General features: G+C 41.6%; 1 protein-coding gene across 1 annotated transcript in view; it reads left to right on the forward strand.

The window, feature by feature from the left end:
• dync2h1 (dynein cytoplasmic 2 heavy chain 1) overlaps positions 1 to 10,542 on the forward strand; it is a 101,753-nt gene extending 91,211 nt beyond the window's left edge. The window contains 5 exon segments of the mRNA XM_080460502.1: positions 2,152 to 2,241; positions 6,625 to 6,734; positions 6,814 to 6,895; positions 9,149 to 9,265; positions 9,431 to 10,542. Of these exon segments, the coding sequence (XP_080316628.1) occupies positions 2,152 to 2,241; positions 6,625 to 6,734; positions 6,814 to 6,895; positions 9,149 to 9,265; positions 9,431 to 9,592 (561 nt within the window). The 3' untranslated portion in view covers positions 9,593 to 10,542.
• Positions 10,543 to 15,903: the final 5,361 nt, after the last annotated feature.

Consider the following 15,903-nt stretch of genomic DNA (forward strand, 5'->3'; position numbering starts at 1 on the left):
GTTGACCCTGCTCGATGTTTGTGTGTCATGATAATAATTTTATGGGACTCCATAGAATTCTGATTCCAATAGCAAAGCAGCATAGTTGTCATAATATTGTTATTATTATAATAACAGTATTCAATATTTATTCAGCAGTATCCATTACTCTGTAATTCTCCAACCATTCATTGTTTAGTGCACTCTGACCTTGGGTTGCAGCGAGCTGAACTGATCCTGCATAAAGCATGCTAAATCGCTCACATTTTAATTTTACATGAGTTTTGCATGTTATTATTTGAATACCATGAGGGATATTGTGGGAGTTTTCAGGCGAGAGTTTTGCGTTCTTTAGACCTTGTTTACATGAAAACTATCTGCTGGAAGCAGAATCTCTTCCGTTCTCATTGTTGGGGTTGTGAGGGCTGGGGTGTGGGTGGTGCTTGGAGTGGGGGGCAGCACCCCTGCCTTACCCTCTCTAGGTGGGCGTCGGAGGTCGCTCTGCCTCCGGGTCTCCGGCCATTCTCTGCGGTCCTTTGGGTGTATGGGCGTCACGTTCTGCGACCCGTGGCTTGGGGTGGTGTCGGTCCGCGAAGCCCCATCACGCCTGGACCAGACTTCAAGACACTTTTGATAGCCCCACCTGCATTGATGAAAATCACCCCGACTTGACAAGACCCACGTACGTGCAGAATCCCCCTCGGGGTCACTGGGAATAATTGGAAAAAAAAAGAAGAAAGAAATTCCAAGGATGACACATAATTTACATTTAATGAAAAACAACTCCATCAGATCAGGTATAATATTTTGGCTAAACTTGTGTTCAGAAAAGGGTGTCTGGAAGTACGGCTTTCTCTTTAATGCAATTTAGTAGTGATAAAACACTTAGTGACATGAAATTATATATGTAGTTTGACCACTTAATACCACTGCCCTACACGGTTAAGCATGTACAACTCGCAGGTGATGGGTTAAGTGTCCTTATGAGTTCCAGTTTCTCTCATGACCAGCAATTACTGATCAGCCCAATTTCGACTACGGTGAGAAAGTGAATGAGGTAGTTCTGTGATTTATGTATTTAGAGAATGGACCATTCGGGTTGTAATATTGTGAAGCGTGTGGCAAGCACAGCTCTGAGGAGATCAGCCCCACTGCCCCTCTCTCCTCAGCTGTGCAGTAAAAAATAATTGCATTCTTGGAAACTACCCAAGCTTCCCATCAGAAAAGTGTGGCCAGCAGTGCTACAAAATAAAAAGAAATGTCACCAACGACTTGAGTCAGTTCGAAAGATGATTAATATCAAGACATGGGGGTCTTGTGTAAATGATTAAAGGTTAAAACAATTTCTGATATCAGTGCGAGCCTTTCAGTGCCAGATGTAGTAATGAGCATGCTCGTACAGACTGAATTCATTCATTTTATCGTCAGAGTTCAATTTAGGGAAAAACATAAACAAAAAAAACTGCTCAGAAAAAGTTTTATCTTCAAAAATGTTTGTAACAAATGAAACACACAACTGTTTCTCTATATACGCATAATAGATATGAGGATTTCTTTTCTAAATATTTACTTCTGTCATCTCTGTGGAACAACTGAATAACTTGTTTTATTATATGGATTTAAAAGAACATACAAATCTATTTTCTGATCAATTAACAAAACACAGCTGAGAGTATAAATTAAGCCTCTCTAAATATTCCAACTATCATAAAATCAATAAATATACAGAATATACAGAGAAACAATGGGCGTTTAGCCAAACCATTGAGGTAATGGAAATTCAATTACATTGAACGATTGAATTTAAGCAGTTAAATTAAAAGTTTGGGTTGTCCCCCCACTAAATGTTCTCCCCGATAATGACTGTATGATTGTAACAGCTTTTTTTTAAATAATCATACAGACTCATAAGGGGAACATTAGAGAATTCACCACAGTCCTTAAGGCTGCAGCTTTCTGGCTGAATAACTTTGTTCGATGAGCACAGAGAAGCAGATTGAGTCTACCACTCAGCAGCCTGCCTGAAGCACATCAATCAACGATTACAAATATCTTCACTGCAGAAAATGACACAGCTTTGCGTCACATTCTTGGTTTTGCTTGCATTTGTCTTGATTTCTGACCTGGTTTTATCTCTTAAATAACTGTTTTCTCGGTTCTGTTTTCATTCAGTGTCCATTAACATGGCAGAATAAATGGGAGGGACCAGAGGAGCCATTGCAGTACCTCCGAGCTGTGGTAACACGGGCTCTCGCCATACAGGTAACACACTGTGATAAACATTGATATACACTGAGCAATTAGGTCTTTTTTTTTTCCCCTCAGTGACACACAATGAATACACATGAATGAAAGAATGAATGAAAAAATGTGTTTTTGGTAAGAATTGATGGAAGATGAAATAATGGGACAGACTATGTTTGTTCTTGATTGGTAATATTGGTTTGCAGAAAGCATAGAGAAGGGATGATTTGATTGGTTAATGGTTTGTCTTTGGCCTTTGTCTGAGCTGCTGCCTGCAATTAAGGTCATTTAAGGCCTGATGAAGGACACCTGCAGGTCGAGCTGGACAGAGGAGGAAAGGTGCAGCAGTTTTTTTGACAGAAAAGAGTAGATATTAGAATGAAAGTTTATTTGTTTATTTATGATGAGCAATTTTGTGGATTGAGGGATTGATTCGATTGAGGTGACAACAGGCCTTATACATTGCTATTGATCATTTATAATTTCACCATGTCCAGACATTTGGTTAATTTACACTTTTTAAAAAATAGTGTTAATGTGGGTTGCTCTTTTTTGTAGTATACTGTAGACTATATACATTTTTCTTAGAAGAGTTTTTTAGTTGTGTTCATGGATTTGTAATGGAGTGAATGTTTAGTTTTTTTCTTTAATACTGTGAGGTGTTTTCCTGTCTTTGTTTAATGTGTCGTGTAGCACTAACAATACTTTATGTCTACATATAGAACACAATGCACTTATTTTGTATTTCAATTAACTTAGTGCCAATTACAACATCTCAAGGCACTTTTACAGAAAAACATTAAGTAAATAAAAATTTTCTCATCAGCAAAATAAGTGATGGATCTAATTAAATCTATCTGACACATGAAGTCTACAACAGACCTGAGTATCATAAGGCCTGGGGGCCACATGCATGGTTCTTCTTGGCCATACCTCATGCTTGCAATATTGGCCCGTTATCAAAATGTTCACATTATTGGCCATTATTACACAATTGGTTGCTATATGGTATCTCACACCTTGGCTAGCAGAGCAAACAAACGTTAACTCACAAATCTGGTGGTTCACAGTAAAACAAACAAACCAAGGTTAATGAAAAAATATAGTCTTTATTTACTGAACTCAAAATGTAATCACGATTAGACAAAGACTGGAAAAGCCTGAGAACAAAAGAATAAAATAGAAATCATGACACAAACTGCTTTTTTTTTTTTGTTGTTGCTAATTTTCTAATTGAGTGAAACCGAAGTCAGCTTATGTCTCAACCCTCCACAGTAGTCTTATTTTTCATGTGGCCCCTCTGGAAAATTGGTTTGCCACCACCGTCCACAGGAACCTTCTCCTTGCAGTGGTGAACACGCAGGGATTTATGGGGAGGAGGTGCAGTGCTTCAGCTGGGCTCGTAGAACTTCAAAGTTGTGGCTCACTGAGGGATCCTGGCAAAGTATTGATCAGAACCAAGCCAGAAATGTTCTGACATTGTTTTCAAAAGTGCTTCATAAATAAAAGGGGATTATAATATAAAAGCTAGAGGTTCTGGGAAGTGTCAGCCTGAGGTTGATGCCAGAAAAAAAACCAAAAAAAAAACCTACTCTCCATCTCCTCTCAACTGTGTCTGACTGTACGCCTACCTCAATATGCTCTGGCAGACTAGAAGGCACACATACACTCACACGTTCAGAAATTATTTATTTCTGTCTGTATATCTGTGCGAGCGCATTTCATTAGCCATGTGGGCGAGCCTCCCTGCCTCTGTCTGTCTGTCTGTCTGTCTGCTGGCCTGCCTGCCTACCCATCTGTTTGCGAGTGTGAGTGAGTGTGCGTTTGTGTGCGTGCGGATGCCTGCCTCACACTTTCTTTTAATCAGGTACGCTCCCTGTCTACCTGTACTTCATCTGTCTTTATGTGTGTCTATCTTGAGGCTCCACTGCCCTTAACTGTCTATTTTGGCCCATCAACACTGAGCGATATCTCTGTTTGCAAAGTGTCTGTGTTCTATTACCTAATCAGCCTAATAAAGGCAGAGTGGTCTGCTGCTGCTGCTGCTGCTGCTGCTGTAGCTGTACAGAGCTGCAGAAGAATAAAAAGCTAAACACGCCGCGATGCATCCAGGCACACAGGATGACCTTGAAAACATTCAAACGCTCGCGTGTGCACATGATCAGCACACACCGGCTCACTTTGTTAATATAACGACTTGAAAATGTTTCGTGGAACTGTGTGGTGCAGACGTCTTGATATTGAATCTCGTTAAAATTCAGGTTGATAATGACGACAAGCTTTAACCTTATTTTTTTCCCATAACACAACAGAGTTTGCAGCCAGGGGCAGGAAAGCTTGAGAGAGTTGAAGATAGAGTGGGTGGAAATGTTCCATCTGAAAGAAATCAGGAAGAATCCAGCATTTCACCACACAAAGTGTGTATGTTGTGTTTTCGGTTAATAGCTCGAGCTTCACCCTGGATGTCTGAAAGGTGACAGCTCTGTTTTTGCTTTGATTTTAAAAGACATTTTAAAGGACAATATTTTTTTCTGGTCCGCTGGGGAAGTAATCGCGTAATCGTGAGAACATGAATCATTTGCCCCACCCCCACCCCACCTCTCCCCCAATAAAAAGAAGTCCGTGGGGGGGGTGCCTATGGCAGTGAATGTGTCACGCCACCACAGAGTCGGTTTTAGACACCTTGTCATTGAGCGTTTATCTCGTTTCATCACATTATTAAATCTGCCAGATTCATGTTAGTTTATTCCAGTTATACAAGCATCCAAAAAAATGCACAAAAGCCAAAGTTAATTAACCCATTGAGCTACGACCGCACTGAAGATGGTGCTGTAGGTTTACCTGTTCACAGCATGCTGTCCCATCCAACCACTGATGGTATGATCTGCTCATTTCATTTTTTGTTTGGTGTTTTGAGGTTTGTTGGTGTTTTTTTTTGCATCATCAGTTGTCAATAGATAGAGAATGTCCCATACGTACATAAACGCTCTTAAGAAAGATACAAATACATGGGCCACAGACTCAGGATGTATTTGGTTGAGTTTTAATGCTGCTTACAAACTGGAAATCCTATAAATGCTAGGATACATTCACATCTGTGGAGATGCGAATTGTGAATGAAAGGCTCTAAAGAAAGTATTCAAAGGTTGACAAATTAAAACTCTGGTTTCTTCATGCTGCACAAAGGATGATCTTCAATCTTCGGAGGAAGCATCAGGAAAAAATACATATCATAATAAATGCTATTGAGTTGTTTCATCATACCTCACAGATCTCGATGTACATCTGCCTCACAATGTTTGCACATGTGCACTTCCTTGCAAATGTGAATCTATGACGTTGTGTATATTTTACATGTTTGCATATGTTTCTCGATATAATGCTCCTTCTCATTAGTCTAAAACCAGCGTATGCTGATGCTGAAAAGGGATGCGTTTATGTAAGAGATTGGATCTGCTGATCTGACTCAGTCTCTGCTTGTCAACAGTTTCTCTGCGGCTGACCTCAGGGTCGACTGGCTTCTATGTCGATTTAAGAGCCGATTACCTGTTCGATAAAGAAATGCAAAATAGAGGCCAGACTGTGATCTTACGTGACTTTTCTCCGGTACAAAACTCACAACTGCAGCCGTTCACATTTAAATCTACATAGATTTGCTCGGTGTACAAAGAGCAGTGACATCAGTTGTGACGCTCTCCAGCTAAGTAGAAAAATAAAACCTTCAAACGGAGAATTAGGGTAGCGATGTGAGATATTATAGGGGTGAGCTGAGCTGAATAGTTTTTGCACTGACGTAGAGAGAGAGGCTGCTTACCTGATCAAAGTAGATGCAGCTGAGTAAAGCAGCCAGATCCCCATGTTGGGTAAGGCTTAAAGGGGTCTGTCTGCAGCCACACAGCTTCAGCCACACCATGTTTTGCCTGAGTCTGTATATCTGGTGTTAAGCATGTGTCATCTGTTAGTGTTTTTTTTTGCATGAATCACAGACGCTAAATACATGTAACTGTGTGTTCACCTAAACATGCCTCAATGAGACACATTCTATCGGCTTTACACTTTGCTTTTCCTTTTTGCGCCCAGGTCTCGGCGACACATGATAACTGACAGAAATTCAAAAGTGAGATGGATTTGAAATTTAGATTGTGAACTACAGTACAAGTCTTTGTGATTTGTACGGTTTGCAAAAAGTCATGCAATCACCGATTGAACACGTCGATCATCAGCTTACACACTTTGAACCTCTTTTGTCATATGTTTCCATTTCTGTAAATTAACCTCTCAATATTTTTCCTGATCCCTGTTTATAACTGTTTATGTACAATTTATGCATTTATTTGTTATTTGCTAAGATTTAGGTACATGAATCTTCCCCTGTTTCTCTCATTGTGCCTGTTTCTACAGAGCTGGGTGGAGCGTGCAGGCAGACAGGCTCTGCTGTCGGACATCCTGGATTTATCTGAGCTCTTCCACCCTGATACCTTCCTCAATGCTTTGAGACAGGAGACTGCCAGGTAACACTGTAGCCCAGTACATTTGTGAAATAGGAAGAGTTAATGTGTTGTTGTTAACATAATGTTCATGTGGTTGTAGGACAATGGGATGCTCCATGGATAGCTTGGTGTTCATGTCTTCGTGGAAGAGTCCAATTGCACAGGCCAAGCTGCAAGTCAAGGTAGTAAACAACCCAATGATGTACAGATCATGGACACACATGGTGAACTGTCACATGGTCCTGAATTAAATTGAAGAATGAAAAGTAGATTATAGATGTAGATGAGACAGCGGGAGCTGCAAGAGAGAATAACATGCGATAAACACGCAGTTTTGCTTCACGAAAGTGCTTCCTTTAACAGCAGCCGTCCCAGGACTTGTGTGCTTACTTATTTTGGCTAAAACTGCTTAAAACAACCAAATTTGAAACACATATTTCCTGTATTCAATTATTTTCTTTTCATTCTCTGAGTTAAGAGTGATATCCCTTTGTTGTCTTCAGCTTGAATAAGTTGTGGCAACAGTTGAATTCCAGTACAAACTGGAGGGAATTCGCTCTTAGACCACGTTTACACAACAGTCCAGGTGAAAACACATCATTTTTGTTTCAGAAAAATTTCACATTTACAACGTTCTGAAATTGACGTCTGAAAACGATGTAGTGAGCAGGCCAGGCCATGAGTTGGTGCTGTTGATTGTTTTGTTTATTATGCTCGACTACAAAACTACCAAGTCCCAGGAGAACATGGACCCTGAGTAGTGACACTCTGGAAACTACCGTTTTCAAAAAGTTGCAATTTCAGTGGCTCCTAGCACCCAAAATGCAGCAAAAAGTTGTGCATTTTCACTTGAAAACATTGTCATGTAAACAGGGCCTACGTTAACTGACACAAAGAGAAAAGGAACGGGTGTGTGTGTTTGAGAAGAGGCTGCAGCTGCAGCGAGAGAAAGGAAATTCTCAGACGTCTGACAGTGAAAAGAATGGGGATAACTGTTGTGAGCCCTTTTACATTCACACACACACACACACACACACACACACACGCACACACACTTGTTCTTTCCCAGATCACGGAGATTTAGCAGTTGCCTCTTTATGTCTGATCTGATGCCAAAGATCCCTCTGTTGTCTAGCCTACTCAGCAAAGTCCCTGAGTCACTGGACTGAATTCAATGACACAACACACTCTGTGTCTCTTTAATGATCTATGCTCAGAGCAGGCTTGTTCATGAGGTGGCGGCAATATGCGTCTCATTTTTTATTTTTTTTATATTTACTGTATCCCCTCAGTTACAGACTGGCACTCCTCATTTATACTTTTCTCCATTTAGAATTGAACAACTGGTTCAATTCCATTCAGTGTTGCCAACAAAGTAGTTTAAATGTAATTCGGCAGAATACTTAAACGTTGCATAAAAATATCAAAACAGATTTAGCTTAGTATCGATCCAAAGTCTGTGTCCTATGCCAAGTTTCTGGCAACGGGAGCTGGAGTTAGATTTAAATGTCTGGGACCACCACACACCCCCCGAGGTCTTATAGTTTCCAGAATGTCAAAGCTTATCTGCTGACTTGATGACAGTCTGCGGCATCCAGCTTCTGCCATTTTCTATAGTTTAGTGTGTTCAGATTATAAGACTGACTCAGCGTAAACTTGGCTTTGAATGTCACTCAGTTGAAAATCTTTTTAGTTGTCACAGTTGTTGTTCAGAAAGAGACGCAGTAGTATCTGACTGTACAGTACGTGGCAGAGACTGACACTTCAGATTATGAGCCTGACACACTGCCGACTGCGACGACAAGGCTACAGAAAGCACTCCATTGTCACTCTGTATAGTTGTCACAGTTGTATTTGTCTACAGAAAGGATTTATATCCCCTTACTGTCCCTGTGTTTGTAACAATGTGCAGACTTTTTGGTTTCGTCCAGTAGGATCTGGTGAATCCATGTACCGTCATTATGTCGTATATAGCTTCTGCCATTTCTCCAAGAGCAAATGTTTACAAGGTTGAACTCAGGGCTCACGGATAAGAGTGATGCATTATCTGGTATTGTAATTTGAAGTTTGTTTGTTGTTGGGGTTTGTTTTTTTTTTTACAAAGAAAAGAAGTCGTGTCTCTACACCCATGTGTTGGTGTGAAGGAGTTTGACTCTTTACGTACTGGTTCATGGTTACTGAAGTGAGTTCTGCTGAATTCAGCGTGTGGCATGCGGCTTCTACCATTTCCATTAAAGCAAATGTCCCATGTGACAGTTGCATTCACAGCATTCACATTTTGAGATTTCCAAACCTTTTTCCAAATTTGTCCTGGCATGTCCCCTCTTTGTTTATTACAACATTTCCTTAAAAAACAAATGCCCAAAGTGTTACTCAGTTCCTCTGGTTTTAATTTTTTGTCTCCACTAATGCAGTTTCTTTTTTTCAACCTGTAGGTCGGAGGTCTCCAGTTAGAGGGCTGCAGTTTTGACGGCGTCCATCTTCGTGAGAACCAACACGATTCAGCCAGTGTGTCTGCCGTCCCGCCGTGTTTTATGGCCTGGGTGACACAGGTATGCATGTATGTTTAGAAGGAAAATAGCCTGTTAAAACAAAAAAGGCAATCATTTTGCACACAGTAACTAAAATAAACATGCGCAGAAAGCGACTCCATCATTAGAAAATCAACACAGTTTTTTTCCCAATCTGCATAACTGTACGTCGACATTTGATTGCAGAGTTCGGCTGCTGGCTCCGCGACATCCGAGGAGAGTATCTGGCTGCCTCTTTACACCAGCTCGGAGAGAGTGAAGGTGGTCACACACATCTCCCTCCCCTGTGGAGCAAATCCCAGCCAGTGGATACAGACGGGAGCGGCTCTCTTCCTCAAACAGCAGTGAACTGCTGTTAGGTTTTGTTTACCCTCGGTTCCACTGCACAGTACGTACCGGGGCGGGGTGCAGTTCACTCTGAACCGCAAGCGCCCAGCGCCTCCTGAATCTCACCGACCAGTGTGCGCAAAGCGGCGTATGTACGATGATTTACGGACTAATGAAGCTTAGTAAACAATCCATAAATCAGCCACGTCACTGTTTAAGCTGCAGGGTTTGAAAAAAAGTAGACGGCTCCTTTTGAGAACCGTTCCATTTTGCTAGATACCTCAATAGAGGGGTGGTCTTTCGGTAACATCCACAACTTTTGGGATGCACGAAAACCCGCCCCGGCCCGGCACATACTGCGCGGTGGGACCGCGGCTTTTGAGGGCAAATATTACACGCAGATCATATCGTCGTGAAAGAATTATCCAGGGAAAGTTATGAGTACTCAGAAATATCTTTCTCTGATATTGTCACCATCCATTGCTGATTAAGGACTTTAGCTCATTGGCCGGAAACTTTCAAGTTCAGCGTTTTTATGGCATTGTCATTGACATAATGGGGAATGGATCAGAGTGAAAGAAAACAGGACCAAAGGGAAAAAAAAGTGACTTTGTACTGTTCCCTCTTTTTCCTCTCATAACAACATTAATACTTGCATGAAAAAACAGCTCTCTCCTGCTTTTTTGAAGATTGCTTGGCAAAATGTAACAGCAGGGAAATTTTGAATAAATTATAAGCAAAATATTATTTAAATCTAAGTCTGAGAGAAGCTCCATTCTGCTTAACTCTCCTGCTGTTCGTCTCAAGAAACGTTACTCGACTCGCCTTAAATTTTCATAAATTAGTTTGACAGCAGACAAGCTTTGTTTTAATATCAAATTGTTACATTTTGATGTACAGATGTTACATGTGTGGTTTTTTTTGTAGCTAAATTATTCTCAATAAAAATAAGATGACTGTTTGCACTTCCTGGATTTATATTGTTGGTCATTACAATTTAGCTTTTGTCCAGCATGGTGATTCATGAAACTCTCCAAACTCCTGCTGAGACCTGTGAAACGATGCTGGAGACTTAGGTCATTTCCATATAATTTAATTTCTTTCTCCTTCAAAAACAAGAGGGTGCTTGTTCCAGATTAGATTTCAGCTGACATACAGCATACGCGACACCAGCGCCCGTCGGTTTGAGCCGTTATCCAATTGGCCGCTGCGTTTAGTGTCAAGGAGATACATGTTGAGTTCCACATGTAATTTCTGTTGGATGCAGAATTAGTGAAAACCTGCGAGTGCAGGATGAGACATCAGACTAAACAGATTAAAAAAAGTTCCCTATAGAACGCAGTACTAAAAAACATCAAAGTACAAAAAAAGAAAACACGTAGATGTACAAGAACATGCCGTTTGTAAATCAACCAAAACACACGTGGGGACAACTTGTATGGAAGTTAGTGTCTAAAGGTGGTTGCGTTGGATTATATTTCCAGAGCGCCACCACAGGGTTGTGTCTCTGTGTGTGGAGCTGGCCTGACCCTCAATCACAAACTATCAGCAGTCAGAAACTGTTCAACAGTAAACAATACAGATCTCGGTTCACTGCTCCGCGCTCAGTTCTGCTGAAACGAGCTTTACGGGCATGAAACACCTCAATGCCCCTCCCCCGAAGCAAACGGTGATCCTCCTCTCCTCAAGTCACTCCCTAACCTCTGTGGGATTGCTTCTGAGTAGAGGTTGAGCGGAGTCAGGGAGGCTGTGATGGATGGCCACAGAGCTTCCAGGGAGGGTGTGAAGTTTGCAAGGTGTGTGTCTTCTGTGTGTGCATCTGTGAATCTAACCTGGTGCATCAATTTTGATTGATGGCCGAGTTAAATCCTCTTTTTTTTTTGGTTTCCTAGATTGCCTCCGTTCTTCTGTCGCCTTTATGCAGTTGTGCAAATGTTTGTTGGCGTGTGCAAGTGCATGAGCGCGTTTCTCCGCGAGCCCGGGTGCATTTATGAAGACAGAGAAAACGTTTGGAATGAGGGAGGAGTGGGTATTGTGTGTGCACAGCAGTGTGACAAAATGGGAGTGAAATGGAACAGCGGGTTTAAAAAAGAGAGGGGATTGGATTTCGGCAAAAACAGGGCCCTCTGGGTCAGAAAGGGAAGAGAGACGGAGAGGGGCGGATGAAGAGAGAGCGAGAGCGAGAGAGTGTGTGTGTGTGTGTGTGTGGGGGGGGGGGGCATAAAACCAACTGGAGGAAAATAGTGGAGAAATAGGAAAACGAGGGTGTCACAGGTGGCCGAGTTTGGGAGGAGAGAAGAGGTCAAAGGGGAAGGTGGATGGACAAGTAGTGACTTGTCGAGAAACGAGCTGGAGGGTAAAGCCTTCAAGAGAAATGTGTTTTTTTTTCCCAGTGATGCTTTGAATGTCAATTTGTTTTCACCTTTCTCCAATCGTTTATTGTACGAGATAACTAGAAAAACCCTCTCACCCTCACCTTTTAAGGCGCTCATTTTTCATACACTTGGCATATTTGTTAAACCTCGCTGAAAGGCCAGCTCTGGAGGCTGATTATCCCCCCCCCCCCCCTTCGAGTCATTCAGCAATCCACCAAAGCGTTTGAAAAATATTACACTGTTGAGATTGGACGTGTTGTTTCATGACTCTTCCTTACGTTTTGATTATTTCTAATCTCGTAGGCAGAAGATGGAAAGTGAACGTCAGCGCTGCAGCAACAAACAGAAATGGTTCTGCCAGGGGCTTGTTTCCACGGTAATGTGTTTACAGAGTTTGTCTTTATCACAAATTAGCATGCCAGGTAGGAGAAACTATTGTGATAAAATTCTCACCGCTGCTGTTGTGAGCTGTTTGTTTTGGATTTCTGATGGCAAACCCACACAACATGAGTAATCCAGTGACGCGTCAGAGCAATCTTTTTAAATACGGTGTACACCCGAATCCTGCGACTGACAAGTCATATATACCTTCACGGTTCTCCGCTTACACGTAGTGGTGTATGCGTCTTGGGGCGCATAACCATCAAACTGTAATTTCACTTCTTTTTCCATTTTTTTTTTAACCTTGTTTGCTTTCAAACCTCAATGACGTCCACAATGACCTCGTCCTTTGTTCTTTAACTAACAATGAAATACAATGCTTAAAGTTTTTAAGACATGAACACATCTTTTTTTTGCCAATCACAACATTATATTGATAATACAAACAGATAGGAATAAGACCTTTTTCTTTCTTTATGTGTGATATACAGGTGTCTTCCTTACTTTTTAAATGAAAAGCAGTAAAACTGCAAATTTATCATCCTGACATCTGAGGACTTTTCATAAAATGACCTCAAAATGGGCTAATCTTAACAGTGGAGTAGTGAAACAGCATAGGATCGATTATGTATGGTGCACATTGGGAAGTCATGCAGAAGTCAGGGACTCGAGAACAACGCCTTCAAAATAATTTGCAAACGGAGAGAAAGTTAAAAATGAGATACCATGGACGTGACTGTTTACTGCGTGGCCATGATATATATTGAGTATGTAACAGTTAACCTTTATCTAATAGGGATGTGCATGATTAATCAGCTAAATGTCCGCAGCACTCAATTAGAAATATTAGTGTTTTCTCTAAATTCAAAGTGCTCTTTCACTATCATGCAACCAGCTGGCATTAGTCAGAACTACAGAGGTCTCAGACAGTCGGCAGAGTGTGGCAGTGAGAGACGTAAAACACAACTGTAGAAAGAAGTCTTTTCACACAACCGGAGGAAAATACAACAACAACAACAACAACAAAAAAAAAAGAAGTAGCATATAGACAGGAAGTTATTGCAATACTTTGAACATGAACGCACCATGGCCTGGATGCAAAATGATAACCTCAGAAGTACAGCACAGAGCAAAGAGCCTCGTACTTCAGCAGCATTTAAGATCCGATATGATTGAAAAATTGAGATTGAAAGCTTTAAACTGCTCTCAATACTCACAATGTATACAGAGGCGGTGTTTAAAACACGGAACTATAAACTGTAAATCGAAAGTTTAGTTCAGTCTACAGAGAAATTTGTTGCACAGAACAGGCCTAACTTAGTCTGTATTTTGTTTACTGGTATTAATATTGTTGATATTTTCATATTAAAGTGAAATATAACATCAATTAAAGGTGAGACATCAAATGATAAAACCGGATATGTGTGGCAGCTTTTTTATATACCGTATTTTCACGACCAAAAGGCGCACCGTACTAAAAGGCGCAGTCTCAGTTATGTGTGCCATTACTGCATTTAACACACACATAAGGCGCACCTGCTCATAGGGCGCGGGTTCCATGCCCACACTTCCCCCTTTAACGTTCTCATGGTGTCCGCATTACAACAACACACACACACAAGCATACAAGTGTGCGTATTTAAAAATAGAGCGGGAGCAAAACTGAGTTTGGTTGTGCTTTATTTAAGTATTGATTACAAAGTACTAACATTTTTTTTACCTGTAATCGTCATCAATCAAACCCATCGAACTCCTCATCCTCTGTTTCTGAATTGAACAGCTGCGCTAAATCTCCATCAAACATACCAGGTTCATTTTCTTCACTGTCAGAGTCACTTTCCGTGCCGTGCGGCTCCTTGGAAATGATGCCGACTTTTGCGAAAGCTCGAACAACAGTGCCAGCAGACACGCTAGCCCAAGCATCTACAATCCATTTGCAAATTGTGGCGTAACTCGCCCGGCGCTGCCTTCCACTCTTAATGAAACTGTGGTCTCCATCGGTCATCCATCGCTCCCACGCCGCTCGCAGCCTTACTTTGAACGGCCGGTTCACACCGATGTCCAGCGGAAATGTTAAATTTTCATTTCTTCTGCTAGCGTTACTGCTTTTAGTCGAATGGTGACCGTCGAAACGCTTCTCCCACTCGTTCTTTGTGCGATGATCCACTGCTCGAGTCTTTCCTCCAACTCGGGCCACCTCGCCTTATGTCCGCGGAAACTCAGCTGCGTCTTCTTCACCTGTCGGAGCTCGTTTTCCAGCTTCCTCCACTTGCGAACCATCGATTCATTAATCTTAAATTCTCTCGCGGCTGCTCTATTTCCATGTTCCTCCGCGTAGCTGATGGCCTTCAGTTTAAACTGTGCTTCATATGCGTGTCTCTTCGCCATTTTCAGGGTTGTTAAAACAACGATGTTCTGCATAACGCACATACCCGTTCATTTATATACAATCCACGCCCACACTTCCCCCTTTAACGTTCTCATGGTGTTCACTACTACGTCCGCTTTACAACAACAACACACACATAGGGCGCACTGCACCATAGGGCGCGCCGCACATTTTGAAGAAAATCTAAGACTTTTATGTGCGCCTTATAGTCGTGAAAATACGGTATATATAATTGTGTCACAAGTTTGAGGAAACTGTTGTGTGTTCTGCAGGACTGGTACATGATCTCTGGGGCTTCCAGGGATGATTCATGTTCTCACTCTCACTGTCTTCAGTGTGCTGCTCTCCCCCGTAAACACCCCGGATTACAAAAGGAGCTACAGTATGTCCCACCACAGCAGAGAGGGCTTTCAGGGGTGGGAAGTGAGAGAAAACGCTAACACAGTCCACAGCAATCGCAGGAGGAGAAAGGAAAACACGCTGAAAATACACTGCAGGGAAGCAGAGTGAGGGAGGAGGTGTGGGGAGAGGGAGAGAGAGAGAGAGAAAGAGAGAGAGAGAGAGAGAGATGCATCCAGCAATTTAAACAGACAGGGACCAAAGCCATGGAACAATACTGAGTATTGGCATTCATTCTATTTTTATGCAAATACATATGCGTACATCCTGACATTGTTACCAACAATGACTCTATCAGTGACACATAAAACACATTTCACATCGGATGGAGAATTCCTACAAAAAACTTCGAAGACTAAAAACTGAACATCAACATTAACAAGCCGCACACTCAGGCCAAATATCAGCTGAAAGAACTTACCGCATCTTTTTTTTTTCCAGCATATTGCATTTATTATGTATATTCTTGAATGCATTTACACACATGCAAATATAAAAGAAATGCAATACGATGCATTCTGTTAACATAAACCTGTTATTAGAACTCAAGGGAGGGAAAAAAGGGGGTGGAGCGGTCGGGGGGGTTGAGATTATGTCAGATACTGTTGACAGATCAAGTGACAGCTGCTGCCACTAAACACAGCGAGGACAGACATACGACATAGATAGACCAGGTCGTCCTTCAGTCCTTCAATCTTGCTCTGTCCGTGTCTCAAAGTGTCCTTCGGCATAACGCTGAACCCCAATAATGTCCAACACTTATATTATTTGTGTTATATTTATTTTCC

This window comes from Lipophrys pholis (assembly GCF_963383615.2).
Source record: "Lipophrys pholis genome assembly, chromosome: 3".
Classification (NCBI taxonomy): Eukaryota; Metazoa; Chordata; class Actinopteri; order Blenniiformes; family Blenniidae; genus Lipophrys; species Lipophrys pholis.